The following is a 19085-nucleotide window of genomic DNA, read 5'->3' as shown; positions in this document are numbered from 1 at the left end:
ATCAGGCGGAGAAGAAGTTGCGCCTTCAAAAACGGCAGAGGCAAATATGTATGCGAAACTAAAAATTTGATACCCCTTGCTTGTTAGTCCCTTTTAATTAATGAACGGTCGATACAATATCAAATCGTGAAAAAAAGTTGGCTCCAATGAGTTTTCTGTCCCCCCCCCCCCCCCTCCGAGGGTTATAAGACATTTCGTCAACGATTTTTTGTCCGCGCACGTGTTTTTTCCAGTAATTTACGTCCACGCGTTTTTTCGGCACGGGAGTTTTGGTCCACGTGCCAGTTGAGACCCAAAGTTAATTGGCCCACGTGTAAATACAAACGACAATTGCTCACGACGTTTTTGGATGAAAATATATAACGTCTTGGAAGAATGAGGGTTTGCTTGTTTTTTTGTTTTGTCCGTTTGGTAAAACGGAGAATGATATAGAGGTGAGAGTTTTCTCTCACCTCTATACCATTCTACCTCTATACCTATTCACCTATTCATACCATTCACCTCTATATCTACGGGGGAGCATCAATTCCATGAGCCAAAATTCACTAAAACTCTCTACACCTCTTTGGTGTAACAGGACTTAATTATCTTTCAAGAAATTCCCACCTTGCTATACCTGAACCGGATAAACCTCTATATTTGCCCCAGCTAAAGGCTCTTATATTTTTCCTGTGAACGATAACTTCGCGACGGCGCGCGGCGCCTTGATACAACTATACAACCTCGAGGGATGTCCGTCTTGCGTTCAAAAAATTGAAGGCGTTTTGACTCCCTGCTCGTACTACCTGTAGTTGATTCGACCGATAGACGCGTTGGTCGGCGGTGACGGGGACATGATGCAAGTATTTAAACTTGATGGATGTCCGTATCGCACCAACTGAAGTGCAAAATCAAGTATCTCCATTGCGGTGTTTCAAAATTTCCGTTCTTATTTCATCTCTTTCAAGAGAAACAATCCAAATTTACGACTTTAAATTTTGAACCAAATCTTCTGCCATCGAATACGAGAAATCATGGAGAATTTAAGTATTATTTTGACCAGCTTCTCGAAAAAAAAAAATAAGGTTCTGAGGAAGTCTGCAACGTCGCAAATGGAGAAACGTCGTCTCTCATTTTGCCCAAAAATATGCATGTATAAAATTGAAGTCATTATGACTTTCCTCTCTCAACTCACATTCGTCTGTAACGATAAACAATGGGGCGCATTTGCTACGGCGCCTTGATACAACTATACAACCTCGACGGATGTCCGTATTGCGTTCAAAAAATTGAAGGCGTCTTGACTCCCTGCTCGTACTACCTGTAGTTGATTCGATGGACAGACGCGTTGGTCGGCGGTAACGGGGACTTGATGCAACTATTTAAACTTGAAGGATGTCTGTATCGCACCGACTGAAGTGCGAAACCACGTATCTCCATTGAGGTGTTTCGAAATTTCCGTTCTAATTTCACCTGTTGCATGAGAAACAATCCAAATTTACAACTTAAAACTTTGAACCGAATCTTCTGCTGTTGAATACGAAAAAGCATGGAGAATTTAAGTATTATGTTGACGAGCTTCTCGAAAAAAGAAATTAAGTTTCTAGGGAAGTCTGCAACGTCGCAAATGGAGAAACGTCGTCTCTCATTTTGGCCAAAAATATGTATGTATAACATTGAAGGCATTATGACTTTCCTCTCTCAACTTATATTCGTCTGTAACGATAAACAATGGGACACGTTTGCTACGGCGCCTTGATACAACTATACAACCTCGATGGATGTCCGTCTTGCGTTCAAAAAATTGAAGGCGTTTTGACTTCCTGCTCATAATACCTGTAGTTGATTCGATCGACAGACGCGTTGGTCGGTTGTGACGGGGGGACTTGATGCAAAGTATTTAAACTTGATGGATGTCCGTATCGCACCGACTGAAGTGCGAAACCACGTCACTTTTTTCACTAATAAGATGCAAAAATCAAGATAAACATTTTAAATACGGATGCTAGAACTCAGTGACTTTTTGGACTACCGCTCTCTTTTCGTGCCGTAGTACCTTGAGTTACTTTGCGAGGAAAGCTCCGTACTCTTAAAGATGCCTGTCATTCTTAATAAGTTGGAGCGCCTTCAATTTTGTATGATACTGTGCAACACCTCTGTGGCGAAATAGTTGCTTGAGGCGCCGCGGCACGTGGCGGCGGCACGTCGAGTCAATGGGAGGGGTCGGTCATCGCGCATCACGCGTCTTATTTTCTCTGATTACGGAGATTTCCCACCCTTAGAATAGATCAAATTACACTCATTTAATGTATTTTTCGTCGTAGATTCCATTTTTGATCATTTTTCAGCCGAATAACGAGTTTTAATACGAGTTTGACACACTTTTTCATAACTATTGAAAATGGGATCCTCGATAGCTGTTTTATCACGTTACTTTCGGCGAATGGGACCGTAAGCATCTTACGTAAAGAATAATTTTGCAGAACTTGACTCAAGGACATTACTTGAGGAGTAAGGGAGGACGGCTTTACAGCCCCCTCACCACGAAGGTTGCCATATTTCTTTCAATTTCTGCTAACATCGTTTTTTGTCCATGTTAATTGGTTTCTCGCAATTGCATACTGACACATATACGGAACATTCTGATAATGTTCATTTTTCTTCTCTTTTCCTCCAGCCAGTCAATAGACGTTTTCATTTTTATGAACTCTCTACTCTTTCAGTTATTCAACAAATATGCATATTTCAAAAAATAGATCAATATATTAAAGAAATAAAAAAGAGACGTATATACTGTAGCTTCTTTTTATCGAGTCATCCTAGAAAATTATTATAGGTACTTATCACCAGATAAAAAAATTGAAAGTGCAGAGAAAAAAAAATTATATTATCTTCCATTATTTCATTTTGTTCCTCGATGTTTGGAGTGAAGTTTGAAACATATTTATTGAATAAATATTAAAATAGGAGGAAATTTACTTTTCATGCAAGTTCTGATCCCTTGAAGAACCTCTGAGAAGGACTATTGTCTCTTGAAGAAATTTCTTGTATTTCTTCTTTTTCAACCCACAACCAGTTTTTACTTTCTCGCTACCCTAGGGTAGAGAAAGTATTGCCATCCTCCAAGGGGGGGGGGGGGAGTTGAAATTGTATTTGTATGGAGCTCATGAAAGAGTTCTAGGTATGTTGAAGACATTTTGCAAGAAACGGGACTTGTGAAATATACAATGCGCAAAACGTACACCTTAAACTTTATCGCACAGTATAACGCTGATCGAATCAGCTTCAAAGACTAACAGAAGGTTAATGTCTCGTCCAAAAATATCAACAAATAAGCCAAAATCAGTAATCAGTAGAAAAATTATCGAGATTGAAGGATATGGTGTGATGCACGATTTTTTTGGTGACAATAGAGCAAGATCGGATTCCCAGCAGGCGCGACTTCCTATCATTCAAATGGACCGTTTTCGCAGATTAGCGGATATTAGCGGCTAATTATTACATAATATCATTCCTGATAGTGTACAGGAGGCAACCCAACAAAGGATTTTGCGGACACTTGTGGACATTTTTTTATCGAGCTATTTTAACATTTTTTTGGGCGTTTTTTTTAAAGCAAGCTTTGGAGGTGGTTTTGGTCCTCCTAAAAATATGCCAATGCACATTAATGATATACCAAAATGTTCCTTAAAGGGAGGAGAATAAGCATGTTTAATTGAAATTTTGATTTATCTGCCACAGAACTCATGCAAAAGCGAAATAAAACCTTGAGAATTAGACGGCAAATTTGATACCACCTGCAATGTCAGCTTTAGGCAACCCGCATGTCAAAGCGGAAGGGTTCAAAGATCCTAGAACCGTGGATACATTCATTTTGGAAGCTTAACTACTAGAAAACCAAGAAAAAATATTTAAAATCAGACTTTTTTTTTCGTCGCCCATGACCGACCTCTACCATTGCGGCGCCTACAAACCTAAGGCGATACTTCAAGCACTGCGCAATGCGTGAAGTATCCACTTAGTTTTGTAGGCGCCAGTAAGCCTCTCGCGCTGGCAGCACGCCGCTCCGCTCTGTTCAGCTTTAATATTTATACTCACATAGTCAGCGTTTTTTAACTCATGATTTTGAAATGTTAGCACACTCTGCATTGATTATTCTCATTTAAATTGATGGGGAAAAAATATGTATAAATTTATCAAAGGAAAATAATAATATAATGTGTGTTTTTTAAATATTGGTGGTTCCAAGTCAAATTCAATGATTTCCAAAGCACTTAAGGTAATTTTTTCTTTTACATTTTGTGCTTTTATTGTGCTGCAGCGAGGTGTACGCGCAACGAAACGCTCAAAATTTGACGTATTTGACTCTAAAAGATCGATGTAAAAATGGGTTAAAACTAAAGATTGCGTGCTTCTTGGTTTTTTTCCCTCTTTTATTCATGTTTGCAGTTTCTGTCAGCACAACTGCGGCTCATTGAGATTGATGTCGCTTGGAAAAGGTTTTACAAATATTTGTCACGTTTTAAAAATATAAATGTTTTCAAAATGAAGTAATAATTTCGTAAAGAAAAAGTAAAAAAAAGAGAGAAAAAAGTACCTATGCATATATAAGGTATATTGTACATTCAATATTTTAAGGATAGAAATAAAACCAAGTATTCACCAATGACAATTTAAAAAGATGATTCAAAAGGAGAAAGTAATAACATTTCATTTAGAAAATGAGCAATCATAACAACACCTCCTTCTCTCTCAATTTCTCATTTCCATATTGTCAATATAACTTTACATACCAATTAAAATATAACGCTTGGACCAAGTCAACGAAGTTTTGGGCGTAAACTAGGTACTAGAAAAAAAAGGTGCGCGGACAAAAAATCGTTGACAAAATGTCCGGAACCCCCCCCCCCCCCCAGGTAGGCCGTTTTTGAACAAAGCAATTCAATTATACGCCTACACGTCATTATACTAAGATGTACACAAATCAAGAGACAGCGAGCCCTCAAGAGTATCAACGCTGTTACAATTGGTTCTGATCAGACAATGGATGGGTAAATCAGCTGGAGAATACTGTCGTGCTAAGGAAAAATGCCGTATGAACCTTTAGGCGTTGCCAAATTTACTTTCATAAATCTTATTAATATTTTCATTGCAATTTTTCAGATAATTTTGTTCGTAATTTCACCTTAAGTCCCTGAAAATTTCAAGGAAAAATCTTCATATTTTCCCGCAAAAATATACATTTTATCGAAGGAAATTTGACATCTCTCGAATGTTCATACGGCGTTCTTCTTTAGTACGGCAGAATAAGTAGCGCCTTCAAAAATGGCAAATACAAGTGTGCATTCAAAATAAATACTTTGAAACCATCAAATTGATTTTTCAAAAAAGCTTACATGTTTCCTTCAGAAAAGAAATGGGTTCCTCAGTTTCTGACAGAAAACACTTAAGCCTCACGAGCAGTGCCTTGAAGCATTGTGTCATTTTTGCAAAACTTAGGAAAAAAGGGGTGTCAAAAGATGTCGAATTTGATTAAAAATCTTAAAATTGACTAAAAATGCACCGAAAAGTCAGAATTCAAATCTTAAGGAGGAGAACCGCTTCTACCTTACAGAAACGATTCTCTCAAGCGCACAAAGGAATGGTTCTAGGTAAATAAGGTCTCACAACCGTGAAATTAAAGTCAATGGAATAAAAAGACAATGTGAACGTTTAAAAAAATATTTTAAAGTAAATAAAATAAATAAATACAACATTTTCTTTGAAATACAGGAAAATAAATAAATACAAGAATCTTTTCTACAATACTGTTAAAATGAGATTTGAAATCTGCACTTCTAGCAATAATCAGTGACTTGGCGTACGAAAACAATAAGCAAGACTAGTAATAAAAATATACGCTGCCATTGCTATGCTATAAAGAACTCATTCAACAATCACTCATGTACAATTTTCTCAACTTCGGCGTGCAGCTGGGCGACTTCATTTCCCTGCCGAAACAGCGTAAGCTTTCAGCTCTCGCAACGAAAAAGATAACAACAAAATTAAGCAAAACTAGAAAGTATACTTATCTACAAAAGAACACAAAAACTGGAGCAAGTTGTCTATGAACATGAAACAAAGTTCCAAACTATGCACAAGGAATCACGCCTAGAGCGTATTTTTCAAGCTTTTCTTAGCCAATATTCAAGATACACAAAGACTTACTGGAAAAGTTGGGTTTCTTTCAAAGCGGAGAAATTTCACTCCACTTCTAAGATACCTTAATTCTTGATCAGGATAACATACCTGACAGAATTTTTCCAGTCCTCAAAATTTCTCAGCCAGTGGTAAAGGAATAGCAAAGTTAAAAGAAGCTATCTGTAAAAAAAAAAAAAAAAAAAAAAAAAAAAAAAAAAAAAAAAAAATAAAATACTCTTTTCATTCTAGAAAGCCACTGTAATTTTCAATTAATGGCTACAAAAAGCAAATTTTCGGCTGTCTTCAAACTGTATTACGTCACGCTAAACAAACTGAGCCGTTTTCAAGATTTTCACTTCTTTTGAAATGAAGTGAAACAGAAGAGTGTTAAAAAAAGAGAAAAAATTGCTACGTTCATAACACTAAACATTGTAAATTTGTAGGCATTTAAAGTTCATAGACATCTTGCTTCTACCTGAACAGGAAAATGAGTGGAATTCACTCAAAAATGAAATCAAAAAGCAAAAATATGATAAAATAAAAACTAAAAGGAAGATTTGAACCACTTTTGAGAAGCAGTTACACATAAGATAATAATTAATCATAGAGAGGACAACTATGCAAGAGCGGCGTACCTCCATTTACAAAAAACAAAATACAGTATTGTCTACGACGTAAGTAAATTTTTTATATTCGTTGGTTAGGGTATCTACATTATTTTTTGTAAATTTTGAGAATTTGACTGAGGGCAAATACTTTGGAAAAAGGTATTTAACATGCAAGGCCCAAATTTTGTTGGCAGATTTGAAGTCAGTCGCAAGTTGAGGCAAGAATGTCGACTTCGTTAATCGATCGTTGATTAATGGTTTACACCGTTGAGGAACTGAGGCTTAATTTTCGTACAGCTTGAGTTTAAAATGTAACTTTCCCGACTTAAAGTCCTAACTAAAGATTAGGTTTCACAGCTTGCAGTCGACCGTAGCAACAAAATTTGGGCCTAAGAGAATAACACTAAAATTTTCATCACAGATTTGCAACTCTCCCTAAAAAGCTATCACTGGATTGAGATTAAGGTGAAGTTAAAATTTGGACTAAGGTTTAAAATTACAAGAATTTAAAAAAAGAGATTTGGTTTTTTCAGTTTTTTTTTTTTTTAAAAAAGCAAAAACAAGTTTTGTGACTAAATGCTTGATGAGATAATTGCTCTTCAAAAATGCTTGATATAAAAAATAAAGCATCTTCCTTTTTTCATTGCTTGGATCAAGTTCAGCGATTGCTGACCCTGAAGCGACTAATTTTGACCGGACCAGTTTTGAGCACAATTCAAATATTTTGCAATACACTTGTAAAAAATTCACAAAAGACTGATTAGAATCAGTAAAACATACATCATAACCGGGGAAGTTGTCGAAAATTCAGCTCAGAATTTGAATAAATCTACCGAAGGGCAAAACACCTGTGCACTGAAGAAGTTTTGGATTCATTTTTAAAAAGAGAGGGTATAAAAAACCCAAGGTACAAAACCCATTTCATTGCGATACTGATTAATCTTCTGACTTTTTCAAAAAGCAGATCTGATAAACTCTAAGACACACTTCAACTGTCTATTCTTTAGAAAAATGTTAAAAAATGTAAAGAGAAAATTAATAAAAACATTGACGTTTACATTTAATTTGACGACACAAGGCGAGACTTCAGAGATTTCTTTCTTTCAACTCTAAAGTTTAATTTACAAAGGAATTCTCTGACACAGAATAAGCAACTGAAGTAATCCTCTAAAGAGTCTACACAAAAAAGATTGATTTTCTCCCAGAAAATGACGGTCAAGGGATACATGATTTCATTACATAATTTTACTTAAAAGTTTGAAATAAACAGTATGGTCCCAAGAGATGCATCAAATATCCACTCTTACGCTTTTCAGAGAGCCCTCCAAGTCGGAACTTTCATGGTTATACTAAACACAATATTGGAAAGGAACGTACCTCATTTGTTTTGTTACTTACTAACATTTGATTTTTTTGATAGAAGAACTGTCACATAAATTAGCTTGAAATTATCAGTGACTTTTCCTTACATTTATGAGAAAATACTCAAAAATTTTCAAACAAATACAAGGGACAGTTCTCCCATGAAAAAAATAAAATGTTGGAAGAAATATTGAAACAGCGCGGATGAGCTCTTTCCAGTGGAAGATGAAGAAATGACAATGGACTGACAGCGGACAGGGAGGCGAATGTTTCTACAATTAAGTTTGAAATCATTATTACAGCCTTCACTCTGAGATCTTTATAACAGTTTATGAGTTCATTTTAGATGAAAGCAATAGCACCGGAACGTTTTTCGCAAACTTACAAGTGGCATTTGTGTGTAAGATCACAAATACTAGAGTTTTAAACAGCTGAATTGAAACAGAACATGAAATACGTCAATATGTGCTCTACAAATCGGTCTCTGTTTACTTCCACAAAAGATTCACCTCAATAAAACAATTCGTAGCGGGGAAATAATACTATGGTAAAATGACATTCTGAATAGAAACAACCACGAAGTTAGCAACAATCATTCTGACAAAACGTAAGTACATTGATCAGGGGAGAGCATAACGACAAATAAAATTAAATAACAAAGATCAAAGTAAGGATCGGGATTATTCATTGTGAATCAACACGCATGAAGATCATTTCTGCAATGCAGATTTAAAATTACAGATTAAAAAAATCATGATTGAAATTAATTACTACTCATTATTGAAAATCATTGTTAACAAAATATGTAACTACACTCAAATTTTCCGCATACCTTCTACACTGATAATGAGAGACTAAAAAAAAGGACCTTGGGAGACGCATCAGAAGCTCCGAGTTAAGTAAAATTTTGGTTAAAAATATTTTGCGATTTCAATTTTTTTCGCATTTGAGAGGAACAATATTTTTGGGCCAAATTTCATTGAAAAACTGATGAAAATTAAAAGAGGGTCCAGGTTTGTGTTTCCCATGTCGTATACAGAAGGATAGAAGGCTAAAAAACAGAAAAGTATACCACCTGTTACATAAAGATATTACAAGCATCCTCCTCTTTGCCTATAAAATTAAAGGCAAGATTTTATTGCCAAAAAATAATTTCAATTTCAAAGATAAAGGCATGAAAGTTTCAGGTTTCGAGTTGAAAAATCAAACTTTTCAAGCGTTGTTGAGATTTGCTTCTTAATGTCCAGAGGTCAATATTTACGAGTTCAGATACACTAGGACACTTTTCTTTGACACAACAAACAATCACCAGAGACGTCTTTCATTTTAATTAAGGGGCTATTCTTGAGACTCATGGGCAAAATTTTACAGCCGATCTAAGGAAAAAATCAATTCCTTCCTAAATATTGCTCTGAGAACGACAGCCTTTTTTTTACTTAGAAAGTCACAACAAGGGTCTCAATTACCAGAATGAGGACAAATTTTTCACTCAAGAGAAAATATCTGGTTGAAAGCCAAACGGTTTGGATAGGTTAACAAAACATGTGGAAAGATTCAGATTCACGATTCAACATTCGTTTTGAGCTTCAGAAAAACATAACTTCATAAATTAAGGAGAGGTTTCAGAGAAAGTTTTTTTTACAGGGCTGATTCATGACAGACATTCGAAACACAATTTGAGATTTAAAATTTTGGGTACATTAGTTTTCAACGGCACTCAACAATACAGACCAACCTAGAATAAAATTTCATAAAACATTAACAGCAATCGGTGATTACTAATTACATTAAAATACTGATTTCTTTGGAGAAAATGCTACAATTTTATAAAGAAAAAAAAAATTAGTCTTACTTATTTTATTAAATAAGACACGACTCACTCTTACAAACTTAAATATTTGAGCCTAATACTCACACGGACTCAAATATCAGGTCAAAACTCACTCAATAAGCTTACTCATTCTCATGAAAATGGATTACTTCGCCTTTTCAGGGACCCAAATTTGTTAACTGACTCAGCGTACGTTTCATCTTCGTTAGATAACCTCACAACCTCAAAAGGGATGGGCTCAGTGGTCTGACAGTTAGCTTCATCATTCGAAAAATCTTCGAAACTCATATTGCTGAAACAAATATTTTTGGACGACTGAGCAATTTTCTTAGACAGCTTTTTCGATGAGCGCATTTTGATGGGAGAAACCAGGGCTTTTTTTTTCTCAGCAACAGTCAAAAACTTAGTCTCCAATCCACTGAGGGATGTGTTTGGGTCGCTGGTTTTCCGATGTTGCTCTGTTTCACTTGCGATTGGATTTTTGAAAGGAAAATTGCAAGACACATCCGACTTAGTCCTAGAGATAGTGTTGGTCATGAGACTCTGAACAGGAATATTGGAATGTGACGAGGCGATGCTGTCAAAAGGAACAAAACCGAATACATCAGAGCTCTTGGATACAAAATCGCCACCAGGCAAGTTCTGGTACGTCGAATGTGGAGTATCACAGTTGCTAAAGCTCTCCCTGTCTACAAAAGAATTTTGGTCTCTAAAATTTTCCCTTGCATAATTATTTTCTACTGCACCATTGGGCTTCTGTTCCGTGCCTAGCGAAAAATTGTCTACATGCGTTAAAAATGGGTTATTTGCTTGACTACTAGCGACAGAGTTTGTTGCAAAACTAAAAGTTGCGGTTGTGTTGGCAGCGGATGTGAAACTGGTCGTTACGAAATCGCCCCGTTCCTGGGCGTAAAAATTCTCCAAAGTCTCGTTTATATTCACAGGTAGCGACTGGGTGTCTGATTGACTCAAGGAGTTAACATTTTGGTAGTTGAAAATGAGAGGAATATGGGTCACGTAACTAGAATCTAGCTGCGGGAAAGAGGGAGATGTTTTCGGCGAGATATTAATTAGAAGAGGCGGTGATGTCTCCACCTTTGGTTTCTCCTGCCTTCTGGGTGACTTATACGGAAAGGGTGCTAAGGCAAAGACGTCCACATCATCATTTATATCTATTAATAAAGGTGGTGATGACTGGTTTCCATCGGTGTCACCATTTTCGTCTCCATCACCTTCATCGTCCAATTCATCGTCAAGAAGAAGTGGTTTCGAGCCGTAGGAGTGACCCAAGAGCAAGTCAACATTTTCAGGTTCAGCAACCTCTTCCAGCCTGGCCATCGGTTTAATGTTGGAGATGGTTTCTTCTCGTGCCATGGACTCACATTCGGCATGATATGCTGACGATCCGCAGGTCATGACCGAGTCATTTATGGTCACCGTTTCCGAATGGCGATCCTCTTCTCCGTCTTCCTCCTCCTCTCGAGCGCGAAGGTCGCTTGCCGAACCAATGGAATCGTCAGACTCTTCATGTTTTTCGGAGACGTTCACCTGATTGCGATGGGATGCTTTGGGTTTTTTCGAGCCAGTCTTTTTGCCAGACCTGCGGCTAGCTGATTTTGAGAGTTCCGAAAGCTTCTTACGCCCTTCGTTCAGGATATCCGACGGTTTTTTCTTGCGGACTCTGGAGCCTTTTTCATTTTCTGGAAGAAAACATTCAGTGCAAGTATTAACAGGGTGTCTATAATCTTGGATGATAAAATTCCCTGACTTTCCAGGTTTTACCTGACCAGAATTATCGCTATTTCCTGACTTTCCACATAAACAATTAGAATGTGTAGAACTGAAAATGCAAAATATTTAGCATTGATTGCACTGCAAATACAAGTAAAATGTGAGCCTTTGTTTCGTCTATTAATCATTCAATTAACTAAATTTGCCATTCCTTATAGAGAACTATTCCTCTTTCACTACTAACAGGGTAACTCACCGCCCTGAACACAGCACCCCATTGATACATAGTTTGATTAGGCAGACAGGGCTGATTTTCTTAAGATTTTAAGTTTCAAGATGTTTCAAATTTCAAATCTTCTTCATAAAATTCCCTGACTTTTCCCTAACCTGATATAATTCCTTACCAATTCCCTATTTTTCACACCTGTAGACACCTTGATTAAAATTTTGTTTGCCTTCACGTGAAGCATCCTATTTAATTTTCATTGCCTATTAAAAATTCAGTAATATTCTCAAGGTAATTGAAAGGTTTAAGTAAGATGAGCAACAAAGCTACATGGATCCCCATGATCCCGAAAATTTCCCAATGTTTTCATCTCCACCTATATTAGACAAGCAAAAAACTAGTAGAAACGTTTTGATGGTCATAAACTCAGCTTAAGACACAGTGACTGGAATTCTTGATCATGTTCATACTTTGATTATTAGGCACTCATTCCCTGATGAGTGATGAGAAACTAAAGTTTTCTCTAACTTCCCTGCAGCCTGATTGTTGAAATTTTGTGGTTGTCGGATAGACATAGATGACATAGGTTAAAAGGCGGAGCGTGATTGGTCGGCTATGTCTTATCGCTGCTTTATCGTGCCTTTGTCAGGTGGAACGGACGACATACTGTCGGAAACTTAAGAGGTGCCTTCAACTTGTCGAGAGTTCCACCCGATAGGCATGATAAAGCAGCGATAAGACATAGCCGACCAATCACGCTCCGCCTTTTAATCTATGTCACCTATGTCTACCGGATAAACACAAAATTTCAATAATCAGGCTGCTGGATTTCTTTGGGAGTAACTATATAATTCTCTGAAGTTCCAGATGCGATTATCCAATTTTTTTTCATCCTTCAGCCGATTCTTTGACGCACATTGGAATTTTTAATTCCAAAGGCGTTTCTGATGTTTGTATTATTTGATCAATGAAAGCTTCCCTACTATTCTGATGATTTGAAGATACCCATAGGCTATGTCATTGAAGAGGTCAATAATGGTGGCTCAGATGCAATAACATAAACTCTAAGCAGTGGAAGAAGAGATCACCGGTTTTTAGAGCAGGTTCCCTGATTTTTCATATGATTTAACAATGAATTTAATTCCCTGACCATTTTGAGAGGAAAACAAAGCCAAAAATTTCCAACAATTATAATTAGAGTCAAAATTAAATCTTTGGAACTCTAATGCGTACCAGTGCGAAACTGAGCCTGACAATCATTTTTTCGGGTTTTCCTTGTTTTGTCATGAGAGTTGTTTAGCAACGACGGTAGATGGCGCGAGGATCACACTTTTGTTTCATGCCTCGGGTCATATCCATGACAGCGTTTTAATGCCGTCTTGGATTTTGCCGCATATTAAGTTGAGCTCACTACCGAGGGTGATATGCTGATAAGATCTAAAAAGGCCCAAACCGGTATAGAACTCTCGGCGTGACTCCAACTTAATATTCCAATGCAAACTGCCTGCGCTGAACACTCTCTCTCTCTCAGTTTTGTACTGGTACGCATTAGAGTTTAAAAAAATTTTTGACTCTAATTATAATTTTTGGAAATTCTTGGCTCTGTTTTCCCTGCGAAATGGTGTGGACCCAGCACCATTTCTCCACCTTGTTACATACAGTTGGGGCCACTTCTTAGTGGTTTTTTTTTTTTTATTTTTTTTATTTTTGTTTTTTTTTTATTTTTTTTTTATTTTTATTATTTAATTCCCTGATAAATCCCCATTATTCACAATTTTTTTCCAGTTCAAGACCTCATGCCTTAAAATAAAGCAAAAGTTTTTTAGATTTGATCCATGAGTGGCTGAGATAATTGACGCAGAAATGTGGATACATACACAGAAAAAATTAAATTGCTGATTTAACAATTCAATAGCGAAAAAAAGTGACTGCAATATTTCAATTTAGATTATACAACAAAAAAATGCTATTTTAACTATCCCCGTGGTTAAATTAGCTTACAATAGTGGTTAAAGTAGCATTTTTTTGTTGTGAAATCTACGTTGAAATATTGCAGACACTTTTTTTAGCAATTGAATTGTTAAATCAGCAATTTAATTTTTTCTGTGTAGAGGATCATGGGAGCCTGGATAAATACCTTCTAAGTTATCACTATCCTCCGAGTCCGAGAAGTCATACTTGTTGAAAGTCAATTTCTCGTACTTCGATCGGTCTTCCAGAGGCGCTCTTACAAAAGGCGGCGAGTTACTCGCTGAAATGAGCTTATCTGCAGAACCACTCTCTGACTGGTAGACATCGTGCAACATCTCCTGAGCAGAATCCTCGGCTTGCTCCAGGATGACAGACTTGTAGAGTTTCGTGTGTTCCCGCCATTTATCTTTCGTAGGGCATCGATCATCTGTTTGAAAATAAATTCAAGGGGAAACATTAACAGAGCTATATTAAAATATTTTGAAGCATACCAGAATGAAATTAATAAATTTGTTGGTTCGATATTTCAGCACCTGTTACCTACACTGCCGTCCGCAGCAAAAACACTATAACTCCATTCTTGGTTTTTTCAATTTTTCAGGGGGTCTACTAGAATTTCTGTGCAGATTTTCCTGATATTTTTAAAAAATTTTGGATAAAATTTCTTGGTTTTGGCGCGAATAAATTGACTCTTGTTTGACTTCACAAACCAACATTTTTGATGAATTGAATCAATTGTTTTACTTTTGCATGTGCTACATTGCATATAGTTAAAAAATGCTTGACGCACTTGGAATTTTCTAATATTTTCTTGATGCTATAGAATTCTCTGATACTTTCTGGTTTTCACTGAAGGTAGACACCCTGTTTTTTTTACTGCAAAATTTTTCAATACCGGAAAACCAAAGAACATTCACTCCTCATAATTTTAGAATAAATACAATTTACCGATATGCGATACCGATAATTTATTGATATGCGCGGTAGTACATTTTTCAAGGTTCCAACACAGGGATTCTGCAACTGTATTTTTTTTACTGTTCTTGGCTGGCACAAAATGCTGAAAAGACTCTCCAAAAAAATGGGTTGGAATGTTTTTTTGGTTCTTTTTTGAGAATCATCAAATACTTTTCAGAACTGATTGAACTCAAATTTCTACATTCATTAACAACAGTTAATGTGCAATTAAATCAAGATACACCACAGATAAGATCAAGCTGGGAGAAATTACTGTATGCCTAACTGTGACGGATGACATTATAAATCGTATTAATTGACCAGCGATACCTACGTTACTATTTTGCATTGTTCTTGGACTGATCTTAATCCTTTTTGTTTTGGCTCACGCCATAAGAAGTGGAAGCGAGTGGCTCAATCTCATGCGAAGGGGTTGATTGGATTTGGCCAGCCCGCGTTGCATGAATGAGGCAATGAGCCTATAAGTTTTAACCCTTACGAAATACCATGAGCCAATCACTGACTCAGGCACTTTCTACAGTGTGGACCATATTGACGATGAAACTACAAAAATGCTTATCCCGTTTGCATGTTTCAAAATCTTGGCTTCTATTTTATTTTTTAAAAAGAGACTAAACCGATATCATGACTTGAAATTTTCACCAATAATTCCTCAGATAGGAGAAGAAATATCACCGAAGTTTCAAAGAAATGACGATGTTTTCTATGTAGAAAATAAAATATGGCAGGAAGTTTGCAACGCTGTAAACCGAAATGCACATTTCAGCAGTTTTGCTGTTGATAAGTAGACTAAGATTTATTTATCAAGATAAAATTCTGTGACATGTGCCTCTAACCCAATAACCACCCTTGTACTTTAATATTTTAGTGGGATAATGAAAGATTTCAGCAGATCTGACAGCAGATTGCACTGGATGAACTAAAAACCAAAAAAGTCTGAGAAGGCTTTTCTGGGTCTTTCCTTTAATTTCTAGTGTATTTTTAACATGCATATATACAAAAACTTCTGCAAAATAGGACTTAAAGTGACAAACTACTAATTAAAAGTGCTGAAAAATGCTTAGTTGTAGATGTTTGCGGTCATTTACGACTTTGCTTGGTAAATGTTTTATTTAATGGGTCTCGTACAGGAAAGCGGGTCCATAAGTTGGACGTATTTCTGTCAAATGGAACTAAGCACCATCGGGGGTGGAAGGTAGAGGGGGGCTTGGATTGGCGGCGGAACCGGGCGCTGGACTCATTCGTTCCTATACTCGCAATGCTTTTCCATAGCGCTTAGTTCTGTTTGACAGAACGCGCTATCCGGGATTCTAAATTCTTCAAAAGGAACTCAAACTGGCGCTTAGTTCCGTTTGACAGAAATACGTCCAGTCAATCAAAAATATTTTTATGGTGTAATAAAATTTTGCTTCCCTTCTATAAAAAAGAGAGAGAAAATGGACCAGCTCTAACAAAACTACACCAAGTTGCATCGCATTAGAAATGAGAGAAAGAGGCTTAAAGTTTTATAGCTCCATAAGAAACCATATTACGAACAAAGTTTGATGAATATTTTTACATTCAAAGTGTTCATTGCGACTTTTAATTGATATTAAGAGAAAATTTACAACTAATCAAATTCAAAACTACGCCCAATTCTTTTCTTTCCGAAATGCGACTTGATGCGTATCTGCTTAACTTGGTCCAAATGTAACGTAAAATAAAAATAAAAAAAGATATTTAAAAAAAATTGGATTTTGAGAGAATTTTATAAACCAAAAGTGAAAAGTTGCAATTGACTTAAAAAATTGTTAAAAAGCGTGATAGAGATAAAATTTGAAGAATACTGACACCAAAGCTGTCAGTGTCATCTTGCACGAGGCGTTAACATTAAAAAGGATGAAATTGCCGATTATTTTAAATCCAAAGAACAAAAGAAGGAAAGGGATGTTCAAAGCAACTGACTAGGCAAAAATTTAAGATAAAAAATCAAGACTTGGTTTGGTGTAGAGGAAATCTGTTGCAAGGAATGAAGCCAAATTTGGTGACGTATCAACTTCCCTGACCTGAGAACACCGATGAAGTCAAAGAAACAGCAAAATTGCAACAAATATTCTCGATATATATTTCAATGATATAACAGTTTACAATAATAAAATATGGTTACTTTTTATGATGTATAAGTACATTGCCAATAAAATTTGGAATTTAATTAATTTTTAAAGTCATACACTTTGATTCATAATACTATTTGATTAGAGGAAAGGTAGTTCGTCTTTACGACCATTTGTTGGTTTTTGAGTTCAAGCATTGATACTTAAGATTATAAAAGGGAAGAACGGTAGAGGGGACTAGAAAAATAGAACTTTGTAAGATCACTGTAAGCTTTCATCAAAAACGATACATAGAAAAGAAAAGAAAGCTAAAAATTCTCCGGCAAATACCTCATGGAATCTGGCAATTCCTGGCACTGCAAATAAATTTAACACTCTTTACAGAAAAACATTTTTCAGGAAACTTTCTTCCAATTAGCAGAGTGTTATTCATAAAATTTACGTTCTACATATATTATTTTGTTAAGATCAAATTCACCGGGTACTAGGACAGATAATTCTCCTTGGTAATTTTCATGGATTGGCTAATAATTAAGCGGTCTTAAACCAAGATGCAAATGTTCTTCCGATTTCACCATAGATACATATTTGAGGGACTCTTACAATTTGACTTTGAATAAACCACCAACACGGCTTAGATAATACTGATAAAAGATTGGTTTTTGTAACCTTTCAATGCAAAAATAAAAACGAATAGATTTTGAATGATCGCCACAGATGGTTCACTAAGGAAATTTCATTAACTCCTATTTTGTCTCGATGAATATGTGCCCCAGCCACAGTGAAGAAAGCCACCTGGACTGAAATTTATGCTCGAATTTGTAACAATTCCTAACATTGTAAAGCAAGCAATGAAATAGCACCGAAAATCTTGGAGAAAAACTGAATAAATAAACATATAAATCAAATATATAAACTAAAAAGTGATTGTTCACAAAATATGGACCTTGCTTCTCTTTCGTGGCCAATAATGAGATAAAAATTCATGCTATTAGAAAAATCCAACCGAAACTTGTGGAGGATTACAATACAAGCAATAAGCTGCATCAAATTTCGATTTTTTTGGGCTTAAATTTGATCAAGAGAATAGAATATGCCAAATCATAACACAAAAAATAAATTGTTCTTTCCTTCGTAGATTTGAAGGCAAAAAATATTTTGCGCTGAGCCAGAAAACGCCCACTCACAACAACATAAAATAAATTGTTTTTCAGCTTTGGAGAAGAAAAACGTTTGACCGAAAAGCCATTTGATGGCTCTGGAAAACCTTTCACACTTCAAAACTCAAAAAGAACCTTAAACTAAATTAATAAATGGAAAAAATTGTGCTTCCTTTTAAAGGCATTATCAGTCTTAAAGTCTAGGCCTGGGACTGTTCAAAAGAAATATTCCATGATGGATCATATGCAGAAACATATTTGGAGAAGCCACTATCTGAATCACTACAGGACAAAACAATTGCTGAATGGCTGTCCTGCAGGCCGATTATTGAAGGTTTGAAACCACCCAATAAGACATTGAGAAGCGATAAATTGCATGGTAAAGATGGTAAAGCATGGTCTTGTCTTGTCAAGCTGACATAGTTTCAATAATCAGGCTGCTGGTAGATACGGCTCTCACTATTTATAACCTGCTTGAATACTTTCCTACTTTTTCAGGACCTATTTAACGTTTAACTTTTTCAAGACTTGTTGAAATTCACTGACCTGTGGAATCACTAGACTTTAACAGGGGCAAAACATAATACTTGGACGCTCCTAAATTATTTTCTTGATTTTTTTATTGCTCAGCTTAGCAAGGCAATTAAATAAACATAAATGACATACATACAATAAACAAAATTACTTAAAATCATGTAGAACAAAAGCATTTAACATTCCATTTGAAGGACCAGCCGACTTATGGTTCTCGATGTTTCTCATAAATCGATCAATTTGTGTTATCACGATAATTATTGATTAAAACAGAAAATTTCTGGTATTGAACTTAATTTTAAAATTTTGAAACGTGTTTCTCTTCACGATGTAATTAATTATTTTCTCCTCAAAGTATCATTAATAATAATGAGAGCTTCATTTTGATAAAAAAAAAAAAAAAATTGAAGCTGTTTGTAAATACAGTATTCT

At 35.9% G+C, this 19085-nt stretch overlaps 1 protein-coding gene across 1 annotated transcript in view; it reads right to left on the bottom strand.

Moving 5' to 3' along the window:
- Positions 1–5686: 5686 nt before the first annotated feature.
- The window catches only part of LOC109036079 (uncharacterized), a 43630-nt gene continuing 30231 nt past the window's right edge, over positions 5687–19085 (bottom strand). Inside the window, exons 13-14 of the mRNA XM_019050003.2 lie at positions 14055–14315; positions 5687–11660 (exon numbers count right to left, since the gene is read on the bottom strand). Coding sequence (XP_018905548.2) covers positions 10093–11660; positions 14055–14315 — 1829 coding nt within the window. The 3' untranslated portion in view covers positions 5687–10092. The remainder of the gene's footprint in view (positions 11661–14054; positions 14316–19085) is intronic.

The sequence above is a fragment of the Bemisia tabaci genome, chromosome 9 (genome assembly GCF_918797505.1).
Source record: "Bemisia tabaci chromosome 9, PGI_BMITA_v3".
Taxonomy (NCBI): domain Eukaryota; kingdom Metazoa; phylum Arthropoda; class Insecta; order Hemiptera; family Aleyrodidae; genus Bemisia; species Bemisia tabaci.
Note: the sequence above shows the minus strand (reverse complement) of the source record. Positions and strands in the feature narration are given on the sequence as shown.